Genomic DNA, 21,922 nt, shown 5'->3' with positions numbered 1-21,922 from the left:
AGAAAGCAAATAGAATGTTAGGGATTAGGAATGGAAAATAAAAATGAGGATGTTATAATGGCTTTGTATTGCTCCATGGTACAACCGCACCTTGAATATTGTTACGTCTGGTCACTGCATCTCAAGAAAGATATAGTGGAATTTGAAAAGGCACAGAGAAGCGTGATGAAAATGATAAAGGGGATGGGATGACCTTCCTGTGGGGAAAGGCTAAATTAGCTAGGGCTCTTCAGCTTGGAGAAAAGATGGCTGAAGGGAGATATGATAGAGGTCTATAAAATAAGTGGAGTGGAACAGGTAGACATAAATAAACTACTAGACACCACTCCAATCACTGCAACCAACACAGACATCCCATCCGCAGACAAACTTGCAAATTACTTCAATGAAAAAATAATTAAATTGCGTAACACACTTCTTCAACACAATATCCACTGCAAACTGGATACCTGTCCCAGCCATCTATTTAAATCTGCCCCCGACTGCTTCATAGCAGACCTCGCATCCCACCTAAACTACATGCTCCAACAAGGTCTCTTCCCTGAGGATTATGGCAACATCCTACTCATCCCAATACCCAAAGACACCAAGAAAAAAAACAAATGACCTCGCCAACTACTGCTCAGTTGCATCTATCCCACTAGTAGTCAAACTGATGGAGAGCCTGGTGATCAAACAGCTTACCGACTACATGGACAAGTTCTCAATACTACATGAGTCACAATCGGGATTCCGCCCCCTCCATAGCACTGAAACTGTCCTAGTCACCCTCCTGGCCAAATTCAAGCAGGAAATAGCTACAGGTAAAAGTATACTTCTCCTCCAATTCAACATGTCGAGTGCATTTGATATGGTAAACCACAACATACTACTAAGACTCCTAGACCACTTTGGGATTGGTGGAAACATACTTAACTGGATCAAGGGTTTTCTTACCACCAGAAAATACCAAGTAAAATCAAATTCAAACATATCACCACCGTGGAAAGCAGCCTGCGGAGTACCTCACGGATCACCATTATCACCAATACTCTTCAACATAATGATGATCCCACTGGCCAAGTCCTTATCAAGGCCTCAACTCGTTTATCTACGCAGACGATGTCACAATTTACATTCCCTTCAGATACGATCTGACAGAAATCACCAATGAAATTGAGCTTGGCCTGAACACCATGGACTTATGGGCAAACTCATTTCAACTGAACACTGAAAAAACACACTGCCTCATCCTCTCTTCTCAACACAATAAGTACAAACCCACAACCATAAACACCCCAGACCACACCCTCCCTATCTCAGCCTAAAATTAGTCGGTGTCCCAATCGACCGCAACCTTACTCTTGAGAGCCAAGTAAACTCCACAACAAAGAAAATGTTCCACTCAATGTGGAAACTTAAACGTGTCAAACCTTTCTTCCCAAGGGAAATATTTTGTAACCTAATACAATCAATGGTTCTAAGCCATGCAGACTACTGCAACGGAATCTATGTGGGATGTAAAGAACAACTCGCAAAGAAACTCCAGACTGCCCAAAACACAGCAGCCAGGTTGATATTTGGTAAAACATGATTCGAAAGTGCTAAACCCCTCTGAGAAAAACTGCATTGGCTCCCAATCAAAGAATGTATTAGCTTCACAATCTGCATTCTAGTCCACAAACTTATCTATGGAGAAGACCCACAATACATGAGACCTCATAGATCTACTAACCAGAAACAGAACCGAATCATCACGAACATTCCTGAACCTCCACTACCCAAATTGCAAAGGTCTCAAATACAAAGCAACCTATGCATCCAGCTTCTCCTATATAAGTAACAATTTACAACCATCTAAACTTCAGGAAATCATTAAAAAAACCAACCTGTTCAAAAAAGGTATGCCTTATCGACCCAACATAAATGCCTACACTCAGCAACACATCAAAAACAATGATCGTACTGGACTATACACAACCTTCCCTCTCTTAGACCCCCCATTGTGCTTGAAACACACCTACCTTACCCGACCATAACATAAACTTGTATTTTTTTCTCTACCGGACTTGGCGAATGCCTTTACGGTACTATGTAAGCCACATTGAGGCTGCAAATAGGTGGGAAAATGTGGCATACAAATAAATATACATGGAAGAGTGATCTGTCCAGGAATCATCCTGCTGTTAAGCGCCACTTCACCAGTGTACTGATTGTCTCTGCTTTCACCCCTCTTCCTGGCCACTTGAGAAAAGGCAACAGGCATCGAGACCCCTGATGCAGGCGCTGTGTGCGGAAACACGGCTCATGTTGGGTCCACGTTGGAAAGTTGGTTTTTATAATAAAAGGAACTGTCACGTTTCTGAAGGCTCTTGGTGCTTTTTGTTGTATCTTGGACTTTGTTCTGTACTTTTGACCCTCTCTTTGTTGTTGAACCAAAATGTTAATTAAGGTGAGAGGGAGACCCTTGAGGCACACACTGCATCCCAAGGGTCAGAAAGTTCATCTTGCATCTTTACCTTATATGATCTAGCTAGAAAGCCCTGGAACCAGGATAATACAAAGCCCTGAATCCTCAGTGAATCAAGGAGTGACAACAGAATACCATGATCCACCTGGTCAAAGGCACTGGACAAGTCAAACTGAACAATAATGCGACTTTGACATTTTTTATTTATTGCATTTGTATCCCACATTTTCCCACCTATTTGCAGGCTCAATGTGGCTTACAGAGTTTTGTTATGTCATAGTCATTACAGGATATCACATATGATTAGTAATATACAAAGATTAAGTATGGGAAGAGAGAAGAAGGTTGTAGGCAGGATAGTATAGAAGGTGGACATTAATAGTTGAGTGGGTTGGTGAGGTAGTTTTGTAAGGTTATGGGTTCTCTTTGTAGGCTTTGTTGAAGAGATGTCTTCCGAAATTACTGAGCCAATGAGCAGAATACATTCTCGGTACTAAAGCCCTGCCGAAAACCTGACTCAGCTCTGTGCAATAATTGAAACATAACCAAAAAAAAAAAAAGTTCAGCTTTTCAGTTACTCATCTCTCCATCACCTTGATGAGCAAAGAGATGGATGCTACTAGTCTATAATTTGTCATATCTGATACACTAACTTTAGAATTTTTTAATATTGGGGTCAAGAGAATACCACCCTGTAGAGGGGGGAATCTACCTAACTGAAACTGCAGCTAGAAAGAAAACGTATGACCTTTATAAGGTAAAAGGGACAACTATCCAAATGATGCGAACTTTAAAAAAAAAAATAAACTAGTGACCTCTACAGCTGTTGGTTGAAAAACTTCCTATAAATGATCAGATGGTATACCATTATCATTAAACAATCAAATAGGATTCAATATCATGGGTATCAGGGAAGTGCATACTTTATTTATTTATTTCCTTAAAATAGCCAAATTAGAGGCAGACGGGAGACTTTTTCTAACATCACCAGTACAGTCAGTGACTGGAAAAAGTGAATTAATTAATTTAAACAATTTAGATGTATCCAGTCGATCTGGCTCCACTAAGTACTCCCTTTTTGTTTTAACCAAATGCTGTCTATAGGAATTAATTTTCAGCCTCCAATTCTGCCTGTTACATGTGTAGGATTTTTCTTCCATAACCTCTCCAGTTTCCTACACTCTTGCCTTTATTAGCAGAAGTTCCTTTGTAAACCATTTATGACTACCTAACAAGTTGCCAATTTGGTTTTTAATGAAGCAATGTCATTCAATACCTGAGCAGTAACAGTCCCAGTAATCAAGTGAAATATTTTCCTTGGTGATACCATTGGATAAAATTCACTTTTGATGATCTTCTATTTTCACTGCGCAATTAAGACCTTTATACTTAGAGACTTTGCTTTTGCAAACGTGTTAGTTTTTATACATTATCATTATCTGGTTGAGGTGAAATGGCTGTAAAATATATGTTGTGAGAACAATATGATCAGCATTGTGGATGGTGGTTATTGGATTTTTTTAATGAATGATATGATGTATATTTGATCTAATAAAGTACTGAAAGCTTATTTTGGTGTGTGGCTTTTCTATTTCATTCCCACATGTACCTTTGTCAATCATTTGCAGTCCTTGTCTAGAATTTTCTTCTGTGAACACCAAACAAAAGTATTTGTTTCGCATTTCTGCTTTTCTCATTACTCTCCACACGTCATTCCTCAAAATCCTTGTCTTCCAGATCCACCTCTGGACCTTCCGCTTTTACCTGAAAAGTCTTGTCGCCTCACTTTACATTTTTAGCCAATTTTGTTTCTTCTGCATGTTCTATTTGCCAAGCTGATTTCTCTCTCAGCTTTGTCTGCTGTTCCTTTTTCCTTTTCCTTTTATTTTCCTTACATAAAGATCTGTTGCCTTTTCAGTTCATCCAGTTTTATTCCACTTCCCTTAACTTCTCCATTTTGCAGAAGTCAACATGTTTGAAACATAGGACTTTGGTGTGATTGGACTGTACCTTAGCTCTTGTATATCAAACCACACTGCGGTGACTACTCGCCACCCAAGTGGGCGCCCACTCGGACATCTGACGTACTTCCTCCCTTCTTGAGTGCTAAATCCAGTGTCTATGCTCAGCTAGTGAGTTCTACCATCATTTGCCTAAACGAAGCCCCTTGTAAGGCATCCATGATCTTTTCTACTTCTCTCAGAATTTGAGATGGGATACTCCAGTCCACATCTGATAGTCGCCCAGTACCATCACTTCTTTTTTTCATTCCCACTTTGATCTTTGATATTGGATCCTTGTGCAGCTCTTTGAGTTGTCTGTAGAATACGCTTTCTCTTATCAACATGATCCACAAGGCTTCCTCTTCTTTCCCTCCAAATAGATTATAACCAGGTTTGCTGATTACATATTCATGTGACTCGTTGAACCATGCCTCCAAAATGGCCACAATGTCTAAGTTTTATTTGTGCTTATGACCGTCCAGCACTTTTTGGTTCACTTGCTTGGATTTTGTATAGTTGCATGTGTCTTAAAATTCCAGTCTCACCGTTCCATTTTTGTTGATGACTGATTTAGGGTGGTTCCCTTTTTTTATTTGAGCTACTATGTAATGCTTTTGCTGAGGTGACATCCTGTACTCTTTTCCCCATCTGCCACCCCCTCTCTAGCTTAAATAACTATCCACATATTGCTTGGATTTTTCACTTAGGATCTTCTGCCATAGAAAGATGTAGACTATCATTACAGTACAGCCTCTTGGTTTTTCCATCTCTTGTCTCAATCCACCTATCTTAAGCTTTCTTGAGCGGTTGTGTTAGTTACCCGCTTCTAAATCTTATCAGCTAGCGGAGACTCTGAACACACGAATGAATTGTTTGGCGGCAGAAGTTAATGATGACAATTACTGTAGTCTTTTGGAACCTAGATTGTTGTTGCAACTGGATCTTAAGAACAAGTTAGTATATTTTAATGTATGTTTTATTGTAGAACTGTGAATAGTTTGTGAGCTATGAACATGCAGACAATAATCTTCTGATTTTATAGAGAAGTCACAACACAACTTGTGAAAATCAAAAATTGTGCTAGTTGTCCTGTGTTGAAATTGAATTTGTCATTCAATTTTATGGTTAGGAAATTTCTCATCCAACTACTCCTTTTAACTGTTTAAAAACTGATTCATTAGCTATTGATATTTTATTTATTTATTTTATTTTTGTTACATTTGTACCCCGTGCTTTCCCACTCATGGCAGGCTCAATGCGGCTTACATGGGGCAATGGAGGGTTAGGTGACTTGCCCAGAGTCACAAGGAGCTGCCTGTGCTTGAAGTGGGAATCGAACTCAGTTCCTCAGGACCAAAGTCCACCACCCTAACCACTAGGCCACTCCTCCACTAACACAACAGAATAAGCTCTCATAAACTGCAAAGTACTTCATAAGATACTAAGTTCCTATGGAGTACAAGATCCTAATAATGAGAGAGGGGGAAAAGCCTCTGTACCCAACCTGCACCCAATATTTTAATTCATGGGATAAGGAGGAAAACATCTGGGTCCACTTCATCAGCATAAAAAAAAAAACCTTAACTTTTATTCTTGTCTAAAATCTTCATAGGAATACTGGATACAAAGAAAAATAGAACCACTTGTGAAGACAAACGTGCAGGAAAAGTCAGTCACACAACAGGGGTCAGTGTTTCTATATTGTAATCTGTTTCAAGGCGTGTATGACATCAGTGATTTAGGTGCGATTGTCTTCAATTCAGAAATAAGCAGTGGATTTTCCCCAAGTCAATTTAATAATGGTCTATGAACCAGTGGCGTACCAAGGTGGGGGCGGTCCGCCCCGGGTGCACGCCGTTGGGGGGGTGCCGCGCGCCTGCCGGCTCTTCGTTTTCATGCTCCCTTTGCCCCGGAACAGGTTACTTCCTGTTCCGGGGCAGAGGAAGCATGAAAACGAAGAGCTGGCAGGCGTGCGGCACCCGGGGGGGTCTTTCGCCGTGGGGGGGGCAGGGCGCATCGGCGATCCGCCCTGGGTGTCAGCCCCCCCTAGGAACGCCACTGCTATGAACTTTTCCTTTAGGAAGTCATCCAGACCTTTTTTTTTTAAACCCCGCTAAGCTAACCGCCTTTACCACATTCTCTGGCAACTAATTCCAGAGTTTAATTACATGTTGAGTGAAAAATGTTCTCCAATTTGTATTAAACTTACTACTTTTTAGATTCATCGCATGTATTTTTGGAAAGAGTAAACAAATGATTCACGTCTACCCGTTCCACTCCACTCATTATTTTATAGACCTCGATCATATCTCCCCTCAGCTGTATTTTCGCCAAGCTGAAGAGCCCTAGATGCTTCAGCCTTTCCTCATAGGGAAGTTGTCTCATCCCCTTTATCGTTTTCGTCGCCCTTCTCTGTACCTTTTCTAATTCTACTATATCTTTTTTGAGATGCGGTGACCAGAATTGAACACAATATTCAAGGTGCGGTTGCACCATGGACCGATACAAAGACATGATAATCTCCTTTTAGTTTACCATTCCTTTCCTAATACCTAACATTCTATTTGCTTTCTTAGCCACCACAGCACACCGAGCAGAGGGTTTCAACGTATCATCAACAATGATGCCAGGATCCTTTTCTTGGTCGGTGACTCCTAACATGGAACCTAGCATTACGTAGCTATAGTTGGGATTCCTCTTTCCCACACGCATAACTTTGCACTTGCTCACATTAAACGTCATCTGTCATTTAGACGCCCAGTCTCCCAATCTCGTAAGGTGCTCTTGTAATTTTTCAAAATCCTCTCATGATTTAACAACTTTCGATAACTTTGTGTCGTCAGCAGATTTGGTTACCTCACTAGGTATTCCCATCTCTAGATCATTTATAAATGTTAAAAAGCAGAGGTCCCAGTACAGACCCCTGGGGAAACCCCACTATCTACCCTACCCTTCTCCATTGAGAACACTGACCATTTAACCTTACTCTCTATTTTCTATCTTTTAACCAGTTTTTAATCCACAATAGAACACTACCTCCTATCCCATGACTCTCCATTTCCTCTGGAGTCTTTCATGAGGCATTTTGAACATCCAGATACACAATCAACTGGCTTGCTTTTATCCACGTGTTTGTTCACCCCTTCAAAGAAATGCAATAGATTGGTGAGGCAAGATTTCCCTTCACTAAATCTAGGTTGGCTTTCTCATTAATCCATGCTTTCTATAGCGTCCCTCAGATCAATCCAGAGACTGCCAGCAGGTGGAGATAGAGAGAACTTCTGAGGATCCCTATATGTGGTCATGTGTCACCACCCACACCTCAGTATTCTCTCTATCTAGCAGGCTATCGACTTATAGTCGGTGGGGTCAGAAGTAGATGACAACAGAGTGTCAGAGATTTCTCAGCTCACCAGGTCTGAATCTTTGGAGGAAGGTGAGCTGCCAGCAGAAGGGGGAGATGATCCCACGGCGGCACGGATGTTTTGCAGGGAGGAGTTGCCTAACCTTAGAGCTTTGGAGGTTTTGAATATCTCTTCGCCGGGTAGCGATCTCCCCTCTACTTCTGTTCCCTCGATTATGTTGGGAACTAAGCGGCCGACTAGAACCTTCCATATTCACGAGGCTATGAAGGTGCTCATTGCAGCACAATGGGTACTCCTGAGGCAAGTCTCAGGGTGGTGAGAGCGATGACCCGACTTTATCCGCCGCTGGAAGCGGAGCGGGAGGCCTTGCGCCTTCCCATGATTGATTCTTTGATCATGGCAGTAACTAAGAGAACTACGTTGCCGGTTGAGGGAGGCACGGCTCTTAAGGATCCGCAGGACCAGAAGTTGGAGGCTTCTTTAAAAATGTAATTTGAAGTGGCGGCATTATGCTTGCAAGCATCAGTCTGCAGTTCCTATGAAGCTAGGGCGTGTCTTTCCTGGGTCCACAAGGTGGCTTCTGCGGAAGAACTGGTGGCGGCTTTACCATCTATTGAGTCTGGCCTGTCTTATTTGGCGGATTTGCTGTATGATATTCTTAGGGCATCCGCAAAGGAAATCTCTCTGTCGGTGACGGCTCACTGTTGGTTATGGTTGCACCACTGGTCGGCGGACACGGCGTCTAAGTCGCGCCTGGCTTGGTTGCCTTTCAAGGGCAAATTGCTGTTATGTGAGGAGTTGGACAGGATTGTTAAGGGTCTGGGCGATTCTAAAGGCCGGCGGTTGCCTGAGGTTAAGGCCAAGTCGTCTTCCCGTACAGGTTCTTCGTGGGCCCGATTTCAGGATGCGAGGCATTATCACCCTCGCAGGGCTGTTGCTTTCACTAAGCCGAGGTTTCGTCAGAAACGGCAGTCCTTTCGTGGGGACCGTCGTTCAGGCAGAGCTTCCTCGAGACTGGTCTCCGGGGCTCGTACCCAATGATGGGGCCTTGGTCCATCTTCCAGTGTTGATAGGAGGATGGTTGTCCCTTTTTCAGGGAGAATGGGCCCAGGGTTACTTCAGACGAGTGGGTGCTACAGGTCATCTGAGATGGCTACAAGCTAGAATTTTGTTGACCCCTGAGAGATTTTTCGTGGAGTCTCCTTGCAAGTCAGAGAAACTTTGGATGATCTAAAGCGCTTGGGAGCTGTGGTGCCTGTGCCGAAGGCACAGTGGTTTCTGGGCCGTTATTCCATCTATTTCGTAGTGCCAAAGAAGGGCGGTTCCTTTCGTCCGGTGCTCGACCTCAAGGGGGTAAATGGAGCTCTACGGGTACGGCATTTTCAGATGGAGACTCTTCGCTCGGTGATAGCGGTGCAGCCGGGGGAGTTTTTGATTTCCCTAGATATCAAGGAGGCTTATTTACATATTCCAATTTGGCCGGGTCATCAGTTTCTCAGGTTTGCCGTTCTAGGGCAGCATTTTCAGTTTCGGACTCTTCCCTTCGGGTTGGCAACTGCCCCCAGAACCTTCTCCAAGGTCCTGGTCGTGATTGCGGCATTCTCTGCAAAGAAGGGGTGCGAGTGCATCCGTATCTTGACGATTGGCTGATCTGGGCACACTCCTTTCGGGACAGTGTTCAGGCTACAGACAAGGTAATCAGCCTCCTGCGTTCCTTGGGGGTGGGTCATCAACATGGAAAAGAGCTGTCTGATGCCTTCTCAATCCCTTGAATATCTTGGGGTCCTTTTCAATAGCTGATTGGGCAGAGTGTTTTTACTGGAGAATCGGAAGCTGAAGCTTCAGGCACAGATTCAGAATTTGTTGCACATCCCAGCTCCCAAGTCCTGGGATTATGTTCAGGTGTTGGGTTCTATGGCAGCCACACTGGAGGTAGTGCCATGGGCGAGGAGCCACATGAGACCTCTTCAGAGGACCTTGCTGAGCTGGTGGTCACCGGTGTTGGAATATTATGCGATTTGTCTTCCCTGGGAACCGGTGGTCAAGCTGGGGATGCGCTGGTGGCTACGATCTGACAAGCTGGGTCTGGGGATGCCCTTGGCAGTCCCAGAGTGGGTCATAGTGACTATGGATGCCAGTTTTGTTGGGTGGGGAGCTCATTGCCAGGGTCTTGCGGCACAGGGCTCTTGGACTCCGGAGGAAGCTGTTTGGTCCATCAATCGGTTGGAGCTGAGGGCGATTCGTCTAGCTTTGAAGGCTTTTTCCAAGATCGTAGCGGGGAAGCCTGTTTGGGTTCTTTCCAACCATACTTCAGCGGTGGCTTATGTCAAGTGCCAGGGGGGCACCAGGAGTGCTCCCTTGGCCAGGGAGGCGATGTACCTGTGCCTTTGGGCGGAGGAGCATGTGGCTCAGCTGTCGGCGGCCCACATTGCAGGATCGTTGAACGTCGAGGCAGACTTTCTGAGTCGGCATGTCTTGGATCCAGGGGAATGGCAGCTTTCCGATCAGGCGTTTGCCTTGATCACCAGCCGTGGGGTGGGGGGGGGGTTCCGGCTATGGACCTCATGGCACGCTCAGACAATGCCACGGTGTCTCGGTTTTTCAGCAGAGGCAGGGATCCCCAAGCGCTAGGGATCGATGCACTTCTTCAGCCTTAGGCCTCTGGTGGATCTCCTGTATGTGTTTCCGCCGTGGCCCAAGGTGGGCAGGATTTTAGGTCGGGTGGCTCAACATCCGGGACGCATAATTCTGGTGGGTCCAGATTGGCCAAGGTGTCCGTGGTATGCAGATCTGGCTCGTCTTCTGATCGACGAACCGTTGAGGCTGCCTGTAAGTCAGGGGTTGTTGCATCAGGGTCCTATTGTGATGGAGGATCCATCCCCGTTTGGTCTTACAGCTTGGCTATTGAGAGTTTGAATTTGAGGAAGAAAGGTTATTCGGACAAGGTTATTGCCACTGTGCTGCGAGCGAGAAAACGCTCCACCTCGATGGCGTACGCCCTAGTGTGGCGAGTTTTTGAGTCTTGGTGTTGGACAGCAGCGATATCTCCTTTTTCGGCTTCTGTAGCATTCATTTTGACTTTTTTGCAGGAGGGGCTTGAGAAAGGACTGTCCTTCAACTCGCTGAAAGTTCAGGTGGCAGCTTTGGCGTGGTTCATCTCTTGCCTCTCACCCGGATATCGTTCGTTTTTTACGAGGAGTTAATTATTTGCGTCTGCCGCAGAGCTCAGTGTTTCCTACGTGGAATCTTCATCTAGTACTGCGGGCTTTCCAACGGCCTCACTTTGCGCATCTGTCTACCTTGTCGGTCAAGGATTTAACGTTGAAGACAGGTGTTTTTGGTGAGATTCAGGCCTTGTCCTGTAGGGATCCATTTCTGAATTTATGGAGGCTGGAGTCACACTGTGGACGGTTCCGTCCTTTTTGCTCAAGATTGTCTCGCGCTTTCATTTGACTCAACTTTGTTTTCCTTCTTTTCGGAGGGAAGATCATCCTTCTGAGTTTCGCTCTCTCAGGTGTCTGGATGTGAAGCGAGCTATCATCAGATATTTGGAAGTTATGAATGGTTTCCGCTGTTCGGATCATCTGTTTCGGCGATGCATTCCTTTGTGAAGTACTATCGTTTGGATGTGGCGGCTAGGGCTGACGCTGCATTCGGGGCTTCAGTTCTGCAAACTGGGATCTCTGGGTCCCACCCTACTTAGATACTGCTTGGGTACATCCCACCAGTCTCTGGATTGATCTGTCGGGACTAATGGAAAGAGAATTATCAGGTAAACATAATTTTACCTTTGAATATGCTCTGTAATTTTGTTCTTACATTTTGCTCGGCACCAATGTCAGGCTCACCGGTTTATAATTTCCCGGATCCCCTCTGGATCCTTTTTTAAATATCGGCATTACATTGGCCACCCTCCAATCTTCTGGTACCACGCTCGAGTTTAAAGATAAATTACACATTACAACAATAGTTCCGCCAGTTCATTTTCAATTCTATCAGTACTCTAAGATGAATACCATCTGGTCCAGGAGATTTGCTACTCTTCAATTTGTCAAATTGTCCCATTACATCCTCCAGGTTTATAGAGATTTCATTCACTTTCTCCAACTCGTCAGCTTCGAATACCATTTCTGGCACTGGTATCTCTCCCAAGTCTTCCTCTGTGAAGACCAAAGCAAAGAATTCATTTAATATCTCTGCTATGGCTTTGTCTTCCCTGATTGCCCCTTTTACTCCTCGGTCATCTAGCGGTCCAACCGATTCTTTTGCCAGCTTCTTGCTTTTAATATACCTAAAGAGAATTTTTGTTGTGTGTTAGCCTCCAACGCAATCAGTGCTTTGCATTTGACTTGACATTCCTTAAGTTTCTTATTTTCAGTCAGATCCTTCTTCCGTTTTCTGAAGGATTTTCTTTAAGCTGCAATAGCTTCCTTCTCCTCACTTTTTAACCATGCCAGCTGTCATTTGGTCTTCCTTCCTCCTTTTTCTTATTTTCAGTCAGGTCCTTCCATTTTCTGAAGGATTTTCTTGTAACTCTAATAGCTTCCTTCACCTCACTTTTTTTACCATGTCAGCTGTCGTTTGGTTTTTCTCTCTCCTTTTTTAATACACGGAATATATTTGGGCTGGGCATCCAGGATGGTATTTTTGAACAGCATCCACGCCTTATGTAAATTTTTGACCCTCGCAGCTGCTCCTCTTAAGGTGGGTTTTTTTTTTCCTTTTTTTCTTTTCACTGTTCTTATTTTGTCAGTCTCCTTTTTGAAAGTTAAACACTAACATATTGGATTTCCTGTGTATACTTATTCCAAAGCTAATATCAAATCGGATCATATTATGATCACTGTTATCAAGCAGCCCCATTACCTCCCGCACCAGATCATGCGTGCCACTAAGGACTATGTCTAGAATTTTTCCTCTCGTTGGCTCCTGTACCAGCTGTTCCATAAAGCAGTCCTTGATTTTTGTTGAGGAATTTTACCTCCCTAGCATGCCCTGATGTTACATTTACCCAGTCAATATCGGGGTAATTGAAATTGCCCATTATTTTTGTGTTGCCCAGTTTTAGTCTCTGGTATTACAGATCTTTCATGGAAAAGATTTCAACTCCTACAAAACGCTGCTGCCACTTTTTTTAGTTTTTTAAAAGAAAGTTTTGATCATGTATCTCCTGTTTTTTTGAATGAGCTTCACTGGTTTCCCCTTCAGGCTCAAACTACTTTTAAACTAATTTGCTTTGTTTTCAAAATGTATAAATGGTTTGGCTCCTGTGTGCTTTCCTTTTCTTGCTGCTTTCTCTCATGGCAGTAAAATCTTCCAGGTTAAATGATTTTCTCATTATATTCTTTCTCTACATCTGTTTGTTTGTTCTACAGTTCTTATAAACATTTCTCCTACAAGGCAATTCAAGCATAGAATGATTTCCCTATGTCAATTAATATTTCCTCTTTCAGTATCTTGCAAGCATCTAAAAAAAAGTTTTTCAAAAGTTCTTAAAACAAATCTTGACATTAACACTTAGTTTTGGTTTTCATCTTTTAGCCAGTCTTTCACCATTTGCTTTGAGATCAGTTTTGTGGGGTAGAGGCAGTCTAGAAATGTTAGTATTAAATTATAACCCATGTGTACTTTTTCCTCCCCAGCTCACATACTCCATTAAATGCCATTTTTTCAATAGGGATGAAAGACAGCTACACTTGATGCAGTTCAGTCTGATTTTACATAGGGAAAATATTTATGCTTTTCATTGTCTGATGGAGGTTTTTTTGTTTTCTGTTACATATTAACATGGTAAATGACAGCAGATAAAGACCTGCATGGTCCATCCAGTCTGCCCAACAGTCGTATTTCATTACCAAAGCAGCTTTGAACCAATAAGCCAATAGTATTAAAAGATTTTACTTGCTGAGTCCCACTATACGATGTCTTACCCTCCCCTACTAAGATATGAATTTGGTATAAAATGCACATACTTGCTCCTGATCCATCCTTGCCATTTTCAGGTCTGCCCTGCACTGGCCCTACTTCCCTGCTACTGGAGTTGCTGTCGAAGCCCATCCTTATCTGTCGCCATGTACGGTACACAGACCGTAGAATTCCATCCAGTATTGGCTTCCCCACTGCTGGAGCTGCAATTTAAGCATCTATTCTGCCCACTATAAAATTTCCGTTGTTGTGTTACATTTTGATACTCTTTTCTTTGTATTTAGGGATCCTTTGCCTATCTCAGAATTTTTGAACTCCTGTCACTATTTATCTCCACCACCTTCACCGGGAGAGCATTCCAGGCACCCTCCACCCTCTCCGTGAAAAAGTATTTCCTGACGTTACTCCTGGTCTACCACCCCACAATCTCAAAATTTTTTTCTAGTTTTATCAGTTCTCTGTCTCTGGAAAAGATTTGTTTGTAGCTTAATACTATACAAGCATTTAAACATCTCCATCGTATTTCCTCTATTCCTTTCCTCTACGGTATACATATTCAGGTCTTCAAGTCTCTTTTCAGATGTCTCTTGGTGCAATTCTGAAATTTTCATTGCCTTCCTCTAGACTGCTTCAAATCTTCTTATGTCCTTAGCAAGATGGAACCTCCAGAATTGAACACAATATTCCAAGTGGGGCATCAACACCTTCTTTTTTTTTTTTTTTTTTTTCTACTGGTGATTCCTCTCTATGCATCTTTCTAGCTATGGCCACCACTCTGTCACATTGTTTCACAGCCTTGAGATCCTCCAGACATGGTTACTCCAAGGTCCCTCTCCTGGCCTGTAAATATCAGCTTTTCCACCCCCTACCACATTCAGCTCCTTTTGGATTTTTACTCTCCATGTGCATCACTTTGCACTTGTTTGCATTAAATGGTCTAATGCTAAGCATTAGACCAGTCTTCTAATGTTTACAGATCTCATGTTTTCTGTTCCCTCCAGCGAGTCAACTCCTTTGCAAATCTTTGTGTCATCTGCAAAACAATGCACTATTTTTTTCTTTCTAATCCTCCAGCAATGTCACTCACAAATATATATTGAACAGAATCAGCCCCATGTTGAAGCCATGTTGTCTTAGATCTTGTAACCTGTTAGATCCCATGTAGTTCACTATTCTTTCCTTCAGCAGAGCCCACCTCCATTATTTTTCCAGCCACTGAAGTAAAGCTTACCGGCCTGCAGTTTCCCACTTCTACTCTGTTCTTTTGAGAAGAGGGGCCATGTTTTTCTCTTCTCCAATCCCATTGAGAACCTCTCCCGTCTCCAAGGATTTATTAAACACATCTTTGAGGGGACCTGCAAGAACTTCTCTGAGCTCCCTCAATATTCTAGGATGGATCTCTTCCGATTCCATGGCTTTATCCATTTCTAGTTTTTCAAGTTGTTTGGAACATTATGATATCTACTCCATTCCTATATATATATATATATATATATATATATATATATATATATATATATTTCTCTAGACTTGTTGTTTGACTTGGTTAATTCCAATTCTTTTTATGTACCAGTTGCTTAAATGTGGTTTCAAACTGCTTTGACATATGAAAGACAGTATACCAAATAATTCTTTTGGGGGTGGGGATAGGGAGGTAGTGACTATAATTTCCAATAGTTTGGGATCCCTTGTGTGGCCAGTGTAGGAAACCTCCCCTGTAGAACACTTGGGGATTATATATTAGGTTGCCAATCCAGTCCTGATTTCACCATATGCATTGACATGCAGTTTGGGATAGAGGAGATGCCTAACAGAGCAGTGGCAAAGAACCTTGGAAGCCTGGATTAAAATCCTGCTTCTCCCACTGATGATGCTGCTTCTTGTGACTTTGAGCAAGTTGCTTCACCCTCCATTGCCTCAGGCACAGCTTAGACTATAAATTCACTTGAACTGTGAAATAAATAACTTCTGCACATGAATAACTTCTCACCTTTAGCCTGGATTTGAAAAAGGTGAGTAATGAATCTAAAAATCCTAATCTAGGGCTTAAATCAGTCTTTGAGGTGACCTAAATGAGCTGGCAACATTTAATTATGGGTGGTATCACTGACACACCATTCAGTTTCATGCAGGTATGGAGGAGTAAGCTAACCTTTTGTCTATTTTTCTCAGAAAATAACTCTCTCTCTTTTTCCTCTAGTCCTCTCATGCCTAAGGAATTTCTACATATCACAGAGCTGGCACCTGTGACAGACCTGGCCTCTTGGTAATCTTCTGGCTCCTCAGTATTTGCAAGATGCTGGTCTCCTCTTTCCATGGGTTCTGCGGTCCTGACCAATTCAGATGCGCTCTTTTGAGAGAGAGATGAAGGGTGGTATAATTGTAACCATGGTGACAGTGAAGAGCCCCGTTTCCAGCCCCCCGATTTCACCTAAAGCTCTTGCAGATGCTTCTTTGCCTCCACCTCAGTCTCTTCCCCCTGCATCATCCTTTTCTGAAGGAGATGCTGCTCTGCCTCCCCCTCCTCCTCCACAACCACCCTCTCTATCTCCATCTCTCAATTGTGAGTTTGCCTGGCCACCTCCACCGCCGCCGCCGCCTCCTCCTCCCCCTGTGAATAACTCTGGTGTTGGCTCGCTTCCAGCACCTCCTCCTTCTCCACCACCACTTTCACTTCCCACAAATAACTGTGACATGGGCTGGCTCCCACCACCACCACCCTCTGCCCCTCAGCTCCCTCCTCCTCCTCCTCTACTTCCCACAAATAACTCTGACATGGACTGGCTCCCACCACCATCTGCCCCTCAGCCCCCTCCTCCACCACCACTACCACTTCCCACAAATAACTGTGACATGGGCTGGTTCCCACCACCATCCTCTGCCCCTCAGCCCCCTCCTCCACTACCACTTCCCACAAATAACTCTGACATGGACTGGCTCCCTCCACCACCCTCTGCCCCTCAGCCACCTCCTCCACCACCACCACCTCCATCTCCACCACCACTACCATCCTTAGTAAGTACTGGACTGGCTTGGCCTCCTCCGCTTCCGCCTCCTCCTCCTCCTCCTCCTAGTTGTAGAGTAAGCCACCTCCTAACTCCAAACAGGGAACTAAAACAAGGTGGAAATATCCGTCGCTCCAAGCTGCGCAACTTCAACTGGGATGCTATCCCCGAAGAGAAGGTTAGAGGCAAACAGAACATCTGGACTGTGAATAAATCAGGAGATGACTTCCAGCTGGATGTGCAGCATATGGAGGAACTCTTCAGTCGGCAGGAGGAGCTTAGCAAGGCCAGTGTGAGACGCAGCTTCCGCATGTCCTCTCTCGGACCCTCTGGGTGCATGGTAAGTGTCCAGTACCATCTTAAATACACAATACTTTTTCATACAAACTAAAGACTGTGAGGTTCATCTAATTATCCTGTTTCCAAAGCAAAACACAGTTTTGCCTGCATTAAAGATACTCTGTGTTTTTCATGAATTCCAATATTATTTTTGCCTTGACTACCAAGTATTTATTGTATTTCTCAAATAATTTTGACAGGAACCAACTGGTAATTACTACAATTTAATGATTTCTAAACCAGTTAGAACTGTAACTTTTACACACTGTGAGAGAAACAATCAAATGATTTTATTAACCATGAAGCAAATTTTTATCACTGGTCCCAATATTTTCATTCAACCGGGTAAAAAAAAAACAAACAAACCAAAAACTCTTTATAGAGAAAAATCATTGGTCTCACAGTAGTTGTGGTGGTTTATTTATTTGAACGGGTTTTTTGAAAAAACAATGATTTTTCTCTATAAAGAGTTTTTTTTGTTTTTTTTTTTAAACATTGGTTTGTTTTTTACCCGGTTGAATAATAATATTGAGACCAGTGATAAAAATTTGCTCCAAATATAGCTCAAGTGCTCTTTTAAGGAGCAACTATTCTGTTTGGAATTACTGGACTTGGAAGCTTTGAGGTTAATAAATCTATGCGAAATAACCAAAGTTCTAACTGGTTTAGAAATCATTAGTAATTGAAGTATTTTTTTGTATCATAAGTACATAAGTATTGCCATACTGGGAAAGACCAAAGGTCCAGCATCCTGTTTCCAACAGTGGCCAATCCAGGTCACAAATACCTGTATTGGCCACTGGTTGAAGGATAGGAAACAGAGAGAGAGTGGGGTTAAATGGGCAGTATTCACAATGGAGAAGGGTAGTTAGTGGGGTTCCTCAGGGGTCTGTGCTAGGACCGCTGCTTTTTAATATATTTATAAATGATTTAGAGATGGGAGCAACTAGCGAGGTAATTAAATTTGCTGATGACACAAAGTTATTTAAAGTCGTTAACTCGCAACAGGGTTGTGAAAAATTACAGAAGGACCTTACGAGACTGGGCGGCTAAATGGCAGATGATGCTCAATGTGAGCAAGGTGATGCATGTGTGAAAAGAACCCGAATTATAGCTACGTCATGTAAGGTTCCACGTTAGGAGTTAGGGACCAAGAAAGGGATCTGGGTGTTGTCGTCGATAATACACTGAAACCTTCTGCTCAGTGTGCTGCTGCGGTTAGGAAAGCGAATAGAATGTTGGGTATCATTAGGAAAGGTATGGAAAACGGGTGTGAAGATGTTATAATGCCGTTGTATTGCTCCATGGTGCAACCGCACCTTGAGTATTGTGTTCAATTCTGGTCGCTGCATCTCAAGAAAGATATAGTAAAATTGGAAAAGGTGCAGCGAAGGGCGACTAAAATGATAGGGGGGATAGGACGACTTCCCTATGAAGAAAGACTAAGGAGGCTAGGGCTTTTCAGCTTACAGAAGAGACGGCTGAGGGGGGAGACATGATAGAGGTATGTAAAATAATGAGTGGAGTGGAACAGGTGGATGTGAAGCGTCTGTTCACGCGTTCCAAAAATACTAGGACTAGGGGGCATGCGATGAAACTACAGTGTAGTAAATTTAAAACGGAGAAAATGTTTCTTCACCCAACGCATAATTAAACTCTGGAATTCGTTGCCGGAGAACGTGGTAAAGGTGGTTAGCTTGGCAGAGTTTAAAAAGGGGTTAGACTGTTTCCTAAAGAACAAGCCCATAAACCACTACTAAATGGACTTGGGAGGAATCCACAATTCCAGGAATAATATGTATCGAATGTTTGTGTGTTTGAGAGGCTCGCCAGGTGCCCTTGATCTGGATTGGCCGCTGTCGTGGACAGTATGCTGGGCTCGATGGACCCTTGGTCTTTTTCCCAGTGTGGCATAACTTATGTACTTATGTAAGATGCCAAAAAAGTACAAAACATTTTGTACTGCTTATCCCAGAAATAGTGGATTTTCCCCAAGTCCATTTAATAATGGTCTATGGACTTTTCCTTTAGGAAGCCGTCCAAACCTTTTTAAAACTCCACTAAGCTAACCGCCTTTATCACATTCTCTGGCAATGAAATCCATCCTGAAGAAATACTTTCCTACCTTAATACTTGAAACTATCCTTCTTCAGCCTCAGAATTCTAGAAGCAGTTTCACTTCACAATATTTAAATTTATATCTGGTCTGTAACAAAACAGCTCACGCAGCTAATGGACATTTTGAAATAGAACAGTCATGTCCTATAAGGTATAACAAATGTAAAATGGCAAAATAGCGCCACAAACAAATCGCATTACAAAAGGGAACTTCACTTAGGCATTGGAAAGAAGCTAGCAGGTAACTTTTTTTTCAGATGAGCTTTTCTGTTAATTTTCTAGAAGCTATCGTGTGCGTTGTGCAGTCTGGCTTAGAGAATCATCTACCACCTTGCCACAGAAAAGTTAAAAAAAAAATACCAAACATTAAAAAAAACAAAAAAAAAACTGTATATCTTTATGGACCAGCTGTAAGAAAACCTACTTATTTAGCAGACATATGGAAAATTTGTAGTGCATGCATCGGGATGTAACCCGCTTTGATTCCAAGTTGACACAGAATAGAATAATGATCCAAGTACAGAGGGCTGTCCAAAGTATGGAGGAAGTTATGCTGTCCTGGACTTCAAACATCAGTTTAACCTCTCAAAAGATTAGTTCAGCAGATAGAGGTTTTGGCATTTTAATTACCACATTTTTCAAGAAATTTGTCAAGTGTAACCTGGATGTAGGCAAACAATAGAACAGTGTAATATTCAAAGAATAGCATGTGTGACCCACAAAAGTAGCTTTTACTATGCACATTATAAAGGTAGATGCATAAGTCAGTGTCTGCATATTACCTGCCCCTTTGAACATGTAAAGGCAAAGAATAGAGCACTTAACACACAAGCATTTGATTTCCTGCAAACAGCCATGCATGTAATGGGGGGCTTTTCTGAAAGGCTAAGCTCCACCTGAACATGTGTGGAACCAGGTTGCAGGTGCTGACCTTGAAAAAAGGGGAGTAGCTTTTTTTTTTTTTTAACTAGATCTTGGGGGAATGTGACGGTCACTTAGAAGTGCGTGATTCAGAATGATGCCCCTTTTGAAGGACACCAAGGGGCCATTGTACAAAGCTGCTGTAAAAGGTGGCCTTAGCCTGCTCTTATGATGGTCTTTCCCACGTGCTAAGGCTATTTTTTTCTGTGGCCAGAAAATGGTCAAATTTTCTATTTTTGGCATTAATGTCCATGCACGAATGTTTCCAGAAAGGCAAACGTAGTCTAGGTGTCTCTTGGTGAAAGCTGGAAGATTCCAAAACTGCCCCCCCCCCCCCCCCCCCCCCCCCACGGATTAAACAGGATGCAAATGTTAATCATAAACGTATTTGTTTGAACATGATTTATCTTGTCTGTTACATTTTTGAATATTGTATACTCTAGTTCCTGTTATCTTTTGATTTTTATTATATATGTTGTAGGCAGACTAGAAATTTTTAAATAAAGTAAAATACAAATTCTAGAAGCCTAAAATATAACAGGAGAAGTAGATATAAGAGGCATCTTGGAGATCTGGTTGAAGGAGAGTAACCAATGGGACACCGATACTGGAGTACAAATTCTCATTGCCATATGGGGTACAAATTCTCATATGGTAGATCAAGCTAGGGAGGGGGGTAGAACTATATATTAACAAGAATATTGAGTCAAACAGAATAAAAGTTACTACTACTACTTATTTCTATAGACGTACACAGAACAAGTAAGAGGCAGTTCCTGTTCGACAGAGCTGACAAACAGGACAAATAAGGGAATTACTTAAGGTGGGAAAACAGACATGGTGAATAGGAGTTGGGAGTTAAAAGCAGCCTCAAAAAGATGGACTTTAGCCTAGATTTGAAGAAGGCCAGAGATTGAGCTTGACATACTGATTCAGGAACTGTCTTCAGGCATATGGTGCAGCAAGATAAAAGGAACGGAGTCTGGAGTTGGCAGTGGAAGAGAAGGATACAGATATGAGAGATTTACCCAATGAACAGAGTTCCTGGGGAGGAGTGTTGGGAGAGAAGAGTGGAGAGGTACTGAGGTGCTGCAGAGTGAATGCACATGTAAGTCAATAAGAGGAGTTTTAAACTGTATGCGGAAATGGATAGGAAGCCAATGAAGCAGGGGCGTAGCTACGGGTGGGCCTGGATGGGCCCAGGCCCACCCAGTTTTGTCTCAGGCCCATCCTCACCTTCTCCCACCCCCGCCGTAGCGCTGCCTCCTCTCCTGCACTTTGCGGTCTCTGTCTCCCACCCTCACGGCAGCGCTTTCAATTTGCTGTCAGCGCTGCCTGCCTGACAGCTGACAGACGCGGCGCGACATCCTCCTGCTCCGGGGCCTTCCCTCTGCTGCGTTGATTCAACTTCCTGTTTACGCAGGGTGGATTGCACGCGGCAGAGGGAAGGTCCTGGAGCAGGACGTCGTCGCGCAGCGTCTGTCAGCTGTCAGGCAGGCAGCGCCGATAGAGCGCTGCCGAGGGGGTGGGAGATGGAGACCATGAAGTGCAGGAGAGGAGGCAGCGCCGATAACTTTAAATGTGCTGCGCGCTGCATTGGGGGGGGGGGTTGGGGTTGTAGTGCCCACCCATCCAACCCGCTGGCCCACCCAAAAATTGTCTTCTGGCTACACCACTGCAATGAAGTGACTTGAGGAGAGGGCTAATATGAGCATAGCGACATTGGCGGAATATTAGTTGTGCAGCAGAATTTTGAACAGATTGAAGAGGAGAGAGATGGCTAAGTGGGAGACCTGT

The 21,922-nt window shown here is 43.3% G+C and overlaps 1 protein-coding gene across 3 annotated transcripts in view; it reads left to right on the top strand.

Annotated features, from left to right (window-relative positions):
* LOC115468234 (FH2 domain-containing protein 1-like) overlaps window positions 1–21,922 on the top strand; it is a 200,994-nt gene that overhangs the window by 11,271 nt on the left and 167,801 nt on the right. For all 3 annotated transcript variants that reach the window (XM_030199766.1, XM_030199767.1, XM_030199768.1), the window contains exon 2: window positions 15,943–17,087. In XM_030199766.1, coding sequence (XP_030055626.1) covers window positions 16,086–17,087 — 1,002 coding nt within the window. In that variant the 5' untranslated portion in view covers window positions 15,943–16,085. The remainder of the gene's footprint in view (window positions 1–15,942; window positions 17,088–21,922) is intronic.

Source organism: Microcaecilia unicolor, chromosome 4 (assembly GCF_901765095.1).
Source record: "Microcaecilia unicolor chromosome 4, aMicUni1.1, whole genome shotgun sequence".
NCBI lineage: Eukaryota > Metazoa > Chordata > Amphibia > Gymnophiona > Siphonopidae > Microcaecilia > Microcaecilia unicolor.
This window is presented reverse-complemented; position numbering and strand designations above follow the sequence as displayed.